Source organism: Ambystoma mexicanum, chromosome 2q (genome assembly GCF_040938575.1).
Source record: "Ambystoma mexicanum isolate Mex_15411 chromosome 2q, UKY_AmexF1_1, whole genome shotgun sequence".
In the NCBI taxonomy this organism is placed as follows: domain Eukaryota; kingdom Metazoa; phylum Chordata; class Amphibia; order Caudata; family Ambystomatidae; genus Ambystoma; species Ambystoma mexicanum.
This window is the reverse complement of record NC_090924.1, coordinates 1,415,861,631-1,415,869,619: the sequence shown is the minus strand read 5'-3', so window position 1 is coordinate 1,415,869,619 and position 7,989 is coordinate 1,415,861,631. Positions and strand designations below refer to the sequence as shown.

General features: G+C 41.7%; 1 protein-coding gene across 1 annotated transcript in view; it reads right to left on the bottom strand.

The window, feature by feature from the left end:
• Window positions 1–4,900: 4,900 nt before the first annotated feature.
• FKBP14 (FKBP prolyl isomerase 14) overlaps window positions 4,901–7,989 on the bottom strand; it is a 35,001-nt gene continuing 31,912 nt past the window's right edge. Inside the window, exon 4 of the mRNA XM_069648917.1 lies at window positions 4,901–5,415. Within this exon, the coding sequence (XP_069505018.1) occupies window positions 5,257–5,415 (159 nt within the window). The 3' untranslated portion in view covers window positions 4,901–5,256. The remainder of the gene's footprint in view (window positions 5,416–7,989) is intronic.

Below are 7,989 nucleotides of genomic sequence, written 5' to 3'. Positions count from 1 at the left end.
TATTCATTATTGCTTCTAAATATATAGAATGAATATTAAGTCCTCCTTCCACTAACGCTTCTAAATTATATTATACCATACCCAAAGAAAGTAACTGTCCCACCTTTAAAACTACTAGACAATGGGAATTCGATTGGGATCTACAAAGTTAACCAGATATTTGGGTAAAGATATGGGAACAATGTTTTTCCACATCTGTTGCCGCTAACTTAACACAATCACACGATTTCATTCTACATCGATCTTACCGAACACCACTCATGATATCAAAAATCTCCAATACTATCTCAAAGGTATTCTGGTCTCGTCAAACTCCATCCGCTGATTTCATTCTTACCATATTCAAGTACAGATTTGTCTTCTTTTGGGGAAAGAATTTGAACTGTATACAAAATGTTTTCATTTGAAGAACCATTAATGTTATCCAATGTAATGATTGGTGTTTTAGTGAATCCTTGTATGCCTTCTATCCCCTCACAAGATTTACATTTTTTTCATATTACCCTTCATCTTATTGCTTCAAACTGGACACATTCACAAAAACTGACATACAATCTTTGCTGTAATTCCATTTGTTTTATGACACAATTGAAAAAAATGTATTGTTTTTTGAAAAGATCTACCCAAATGTAATGCCAAATGGAATAGCTTTAAATCATACTTAATGTAAAATACTACTCTTACTTAGAATTGTGTTAGCCCCCATCCCGCTTTCCTTTTCTTGTATCTAGGTTTGTCTTGTTCTTCTCCCCTGTCTGTCTTATCCCATTTTTTCAATCTTATAAGCATTAGTTTGAAATATAATAATTGGTTTCTGAACTACAATTTAGTTTAGCAGAACGGGGGAAAGTCACAACTTTTATGGAATCTTCTATGTAAACAATGTATGCATTCTTTAATTTTAATGTTCAGAAAGAATAAAAATTATGTAACATTAAAAAAAATAAACCGCCTTTGCAGGACACTAGACTGCAAGATTTCATCGCTCTTTAAGAACAAATTTGGCAGCACATTCGGGTCAGCTACCCTAGAAGCTTTTGCTTTTCAAATGGCATGCTTTACTTTGTTCAGTATGATTGAAACGTGCAATGCGCCCAATTGTGTGGTACGGAAAGTTAAAGCTGTGTGGTTGTGTCTACCAAACTTCTCCATTAAGAATGTTTGCCATTGAGATCCAGAGATGGTGTTTTCTAGGACATAAGAACAGTATTGTTACCAGTATTTGTGCCGTTTATAGACTGCCAATAAAAAGAAAATGGATTGAACTTGTTGGCGATAGATCGCATTTTCTGACCATCTTCATTTTCCAGACTGTGTCGGTAAAATATCAGACAATTGTGATATGCCTGCTTCAGTCTCTTAATTTGCGTTAAGCGCTCCTAGTCTAGTTATACTGTTTTTTTAATGGCCCTAATATTTAAGTTTTTTCCCAATGCTGTAGCACCTGAACATATTGGTGGGTTCTAACACAACAACCAGATATCGAATAACTGCCCCTTTGCTGCATCATTTGGAAAAAACCACAGAAGGCACTAGGTCGCAGGATCATATGCTTGTGTAAAGGCCACCATCGAGTCACACTCAATTCATCCTCTTTCACTTGCACAGTTAGGTACTACTTTAATAGCATATAATCAGCCCCACCTTAGTATGACTAACAATAGGAGCGAGTACCAGACCCCTCTCATGGCAATTTCATGGTTTCTTTCAGGAAACAGTTATATTTATTATAGTTGGGACTGTTCAAGCCTATTTTTCCCTATGTTTGTAATAATCCTTGTGAGGCTACCCGTTCTGGAGTATTACCCGCCACCAGGGAGCCCCGTAATACCAAAAATGCATGACCACTAGATGGACAAAAGGACGCGGTCATGGACTATGCTGGATCCTAGGCTACCGGATACAAATATGTACTCTAAAGTTGAAGTACTTGCGTTTTCCCCTGCCAAAATGTATTTTCAGTAGCCTTTCTACAATTAGATTGTACTATTGTGCGATAGGGTATACTTTAACGGAAGCAATTCAAAATCCAAACGTGCCACTGTCTTAGTGCAAAGAATCACCCTATCGAAATTATAATCATCAATGAATTCCACTTGGGTGAGATCTTGAGACTGGATTAGTCTAATTTGGGAATGTTTTATTGCAATGATGGAACAGAACTCCTGTTTAGGATTAGACTTTCTAGTCTTCACACAGGGCCACCAGCACCAGTTTATTAAATGATATATTGGATGTTTGATCATACTGCATTGTCTGGCCAGCAGTTGACAATCAAACTCAGAGTATCTTCCTCCAAGGGCTCTCTTCGAGAGGGAGACATCACAAGGATATTAGATTCATTCCTAGATGGTTCTTTTAACACTGACCATACCCAATTTACTTTGTCTGCTTCCTTTATCACAAGATCTTTACTTGGTGCTACTAGGCTATTGGTTAGTTCAATGTTATGTGCAGAACAGGGAAAGAAGAGGAACTTTTTGATTTTCCCAAGGCAAATTGTCTATCACAAGCACTGAAACATCACATGGACAGCAATTCACGCTCTGAACACTTTGCTCAGCCAAAGAGACCTTTTGGCGATTTCTCCCACTTTGTATGCAGATTTAGGGGAGAATGCTAATCTTTAATGTTTCCTCTGCAACCGATCACTTTTTTTGGTTCATCTGGTTTTGTTTTTTGTCTTAGGATGTGACAGGGATGCATCTTGGGGGAACCATTTGGGCCAGCAAGATAATCACTTGTGAATTTTCAGGGACCAGTGCTCGAATAAAATGCCCTTGTGAGTTGCCTTTTACAAGGTAAGACAATGCTCCTTTTTCAAAGGCCTATAATTAGTTCCTGTGGAGCTATAGTCTGTGGGTCTTTATCGGAAATTTCCAAAAATGAAGTAACTACCTCCATGACTGAATGTTTATTCTCGGACAAACTTGCTCGCTGTTCAGAATGATCAATATTTCTATTCATGAAATCGATAATTGGGCTAAGGTCATCTGTAATCTAGAAGGAATCAGAGTTGGCCTTATTAACTCGGTCTTCTTTTAGCACCTGAACTGTGGTTTGTTCCATCCTTTGTGATGTGAACTATTATTATGGTTTCTTTAATTCTCTTGAGTTCTCCATATAAAGCATTGTACAGGTGAACCCGAAACTGAAATGTCACATGGATGGCCAAGTTAGATGTGCTGCTTCATGGAGCTATTCAACCGAGGGGTTTGGACTAGATGACAAATCTCTTGGGTCCATGATAGCAAAGACCTACAGGTAGGGAAATCGATGGTACTTAAAACTTCTACTTGCTTCCTTATCGAAGTTACTACACAACTGGACGTAAGAATTTTTAACGTCAACTAACGGTCAATCATTTTCCTGGGTAAGAGTGGCTTGCTCTATGGACAAAGCGCCCACCTACTTGCAGCCACTCTCACCTAATGTTGAGGGCTTCGTCTTTTTGTCAATTGCTGTTACTAGAGCAGCCCCATAAGAATGATGCATACTGCTACGTAAATTGGAGAGGGAGCAGCCATATGCTTGTGTAAAGGTCACCATCGAGTCGCACCCAATTCATCCTCTTTCACTTGCTCACTTAGGTACTACTTTAATAGCATATAATCAGCCCCACCTCAGTATGACTAACAATAGGAGCGAGTAGTTCACCTCCCCCCCGGACTGTACTTTGCCACGCTTCGCAGTTAAAGGGCATTATATGCATGGTTGGATCTTCCTTGCTATGCTTCTCCAGCATACTAAGGATGCGACCAGGTCCCAAAGAAACACCAGAATGTCACAGTGAAAGTCTTCCACATAACAACAATAACTGCTTTAATCATCTTCTTACAGACCCGTGCAAAACTGCAGTTTGCTGCTTGGGAAGTCATGTTTCTTGGCAATGGGACGCAATCAGGCCATTGCAATGAGAATAAACATTCTCTTACCCGTTTCAAATCGTAGTTTAGTCTTGGTTTTCTCCGACACAGCCATAAATCCATCACATACTGAATCAAGCTGCCTCCCTACCATGCACACTGTAACCTTAGTGAGCAAAAGAAAATGCCTGGGTGTACACGTGTTGCAGAGATCAGCAGTTACATAATGGCTACGGACTACTGGTTTGAAAACCAAAAACCAACTCACATGGGCAAGACGGCGAGAAGACATCTGTCCTGTGTAACGCACACAGGAGATAAACAACCCAATATGTAGCCCCTGCTAAGTAGGTCTCTCCAACAAGTCAAGAAGATATTTCTAACAGGATCTGCCATAGTGATGAGAGAGAAGCAGCAAAGGGGATTCTTCGTGAATAACACCTAAATAATAAAGCTGTCTGCCTCAGGCATTGTGGCCTTTACCCCTGGGATGCATCCACTGAACTCTGGCTTTCCATGAGCTTGTGTCCTGCTAAGAGATGCTATGGTGGATGCCTGGGTCACTGACCTCATACCAGAACGGAGAGCGAAGTCTACCTTATTTCTAGCCATGCCTCTTCTGGGTAATCTCTCCCATGATTCCTCAGAAAGTGTAAAGCTCGGTTTAGTTAGGGTTCCAAACATCAAACATTATGTACCAATGGCCACACCATCAGAGTTGTTTTTTCATCTCACTGGCTTTTCACCCCATTTTGGGTTTCAACAAATCCATTTGAAAAGAAACATTTTTATCATTTTGTCACTGTTCTGTATTGTTGAAATCGGGTAATTTGGATATTCACCTTAGCAGCTTTGCAGAAAGCAGCTGCACTGCATTTGTTTGAAGCACCAAACACATTCATAAACATTACTGTGAGATTAAAATGCCACAGGTTCTAAATGGCACCAGGGAAAAAGAAACCATCTCAGTAGCTTGGGTTAGGAAACCAGCTTTCAAAAAGTACCTTTTTCCACAAGAAACCAAGCAAGCAGAGTTCACAGTTGGAATGATACAGTGTATTGAACCGTTAAAAAACCCTTTGTTTACATGACACTTAACTTAGAAGTCATTGCATAAATTAGAAAAGTATAAATCTTCCCACTGGGAGAGAGAATGTGGCAAAACATTTTGGCGTCACGCTGCATCCAACTAGTCTCAGAGCGAAACAAATATTTGATACGTTGGCTCCTGTACAGCACGAGCGACTGTTTCCAAAAGACACGCTGTGAGAAGATTATGTCATGGCAACCTTTGCTTCTTTAACTCCTTATGAACACACCTGCTGCACACGGTGGGGCTTTATAGAACTGTTTGCCATCATAACTAGTGATTGGTTCACCGCAGGCTCATTCATAGCTCGTCATGCTTGTAGGTGAATTCTCGGGAGGAGATAAAGCCATCACGGTCCTCGTCTTCCTTATCAAAGATATCTTCCACCAGTCCATCATGGTGTGTGTCGTTCATCTCTGTGCCGTGTCTTTCAAACTCCTTCTTAAGGTACACCTTCACCTAGTTAGGATTACAAGTAGGGAGGCCAATGAATGGATACACAAACAAGAAGCAGGTTTCATGGCAGAAGAGAACACTCAGCAGAAGCACACGACCCCACTAGCCATTGGCCCAACACTATCACCACCCAACATTAAAAATAAACAAAACACACACACACACACACACACAAAGGGATGGATCATTGCACCATATTCAGATACCAACAACAGGGAGCAACTTAACTTAGTAACTTGTGTCGGATTGACTGAAATACAATACCGTAGAAGGAGTGACCAAATTGTTTTTATTTTACAGGAAAATAAACTGATACAAATATATGTGGGGGCGGGGTAAGGGATATTCATAAAGGTTGGGGAAGGAAGGTGCTGTGGGGGTTTTCCCCCTGCAATAAAAAAAAAAAAACAATTGTCCACTTTACTCTCGAAAACATAGATTCGGTCAAATCGCCTACATCCACTGAAATGAGTCTACATACGAAGACAGGGGGTTAAATGAAACTGCGAAGCTACCAAGTCCAACCTTAGTCTCATGGCAACATAAGCAACGCTGGATGAATTTAACCAGAAACCACCTGTTCCATTTCTCCCTCCACCTACTCCCGCGTTTTGTTCGAACTAGGCTCAAAAATAAAGGGAATTACTAAATGAAAGATAAGGTACAGGCAAGACCAAAGTGTTGCCTGGTTAGATCAATCTTTGTCCTCTCACACCACTCCAAGAAGGAATAATGTATGGATTAGGAAAAAATGTAAGCAACTCGTTCTTCTAAAGGAAACGCTTTCTTCGATATCAACCAAGAATTCACATCATTATCGAAAAATAACAGGCAGTTGGGGTGAGGAATGACATAGCATTACCTTTACACACATGATTTGTAAAACTGCTTAACCAAATTGTGCCTCCCCTCAAACAGGAATGGAGGCAATGTTTTTGTACGATAATTCTACACCGATGCATGTTTGGCTGACTATCCTGCTCACAAGCAATGATTTTACAGTATCAACTCTTGCTGATGTTGCCCATCATCTTCAGAGGTCCAATACGAATACACACAAAACTCCACTCCTTTTCTGAATGCTTGGCAAAAACACACTCCATTTACTTACATAAAAGGTCTTTGTGCAAAGAAAAGGCCACCTAAGAGCGCCAACAAATCCACATCTTGGTATCGCAGCCCTTTAGGCTGGAAGGCTCAAGCTGCCCGATTCTGGATGTAGACTACTTACCTTTGCTTGAGATACAACTAAAAGAAACCTACCCTACTCCTTGTGAAGAACCAGAGGGTGTTTCACAACGTAATCACCAGGAATCCCGTGGTGGCCAGGGAAAGGCCATAGGTTTTGGAACCCAATCCAGGGGGGTGGACAAGCGAGGGAGGATCACCTTGATAGAGGGTCCTCGGGAAGTGGGGAAGAAGCACCCAATGGCAAGACATGGTTTCCCCTTTTTCCACAACCCAACTAACCCCTATCCCAGTTTATTTTATGGTAATCTACAACTCCCCATTATCCCTCCTGTCTTGGTCCTAAGTACAGCACCAAAGGAGAGAAGGAATGAGGACAGAAGGATTACCTCACCTGACCTGCATTGGCCCCGTGCCTGCAATGAGGCCAGGCAGAGTCAGGCACGTAGTTCTAATCATGTAAACCTGCCACTTATTAAGTCTCCCTGTGAAAATACAAAGGTGGCGAACACAGACACTTTGAGCGAGGCTGGGTACGAGAAGGAGCAGTTCCTTCTGAGGCCGGTGCAAACCAGGCTGTGGGCGTTGGAAGGCCAATGAGCGATCAGCAAGTGAGCAGATCGAGAGACAGTCAGGCAAGAGCGAGCGGAGGAAAGAAACCTTCAAGGTGACAGGAAATGGCCTGTGACCCTCCCGGGTGAATGGCAGACTTGGGGAGGAGCAGAGGAGGCGTTGGTAATGCCCTTGAGCTGCCAGGAAAAGATGAGATTCATTTAACACAACCGGTGAGTTATCAAGCACAACAAATGTCTGGTTGATGTTAAAGGAAAAGTGACAGATTTGAAAGTTGCGGGTGTGCTGATAAAATACAAATGAAGAGAGCAATTGTTAAACAAAAAGTATACAGAGTGGTCCTGCGACAGGAAGTCACACATTCAAAAGTCTCTGAAGTTTTAGAAGCTTTTGAAAGATATTACAAGGAAAGAAAGTTAAGTAAGAGGACAATGAAAAAAGTGAAATGTGAAGCACGCCAAGAGGGCAAAAGTTAAATATAAAGAACTTTAGAAAAAGGCCTAGAAGGCAAGTGAGAAAAGGGAAGGAAGGGTGGACCTACTATGCCTGTGATTATTCAGAAGGTGCAAGTGCAGCAAGGAAGTCTGCCCTCTTCCTTGCTGCACGTTCTGAATGTTTAAGCGCCGAGGAGTCCGGGCTCATGGATGAGCCACAGATGAAAGTGTATGGTTGTTGAGTGCCTCACAGCCAGGGCACACGTTAGGAGTAAGTGCAAACCTCAAGGGTGAAGGGAGTGTCAAGCCAAGTGCTGATGGTAGACAGGATCCGAGCCGATTGGGTGCGGGAGGACAAGGGCCCAGAGGAGGCATGAGGGCC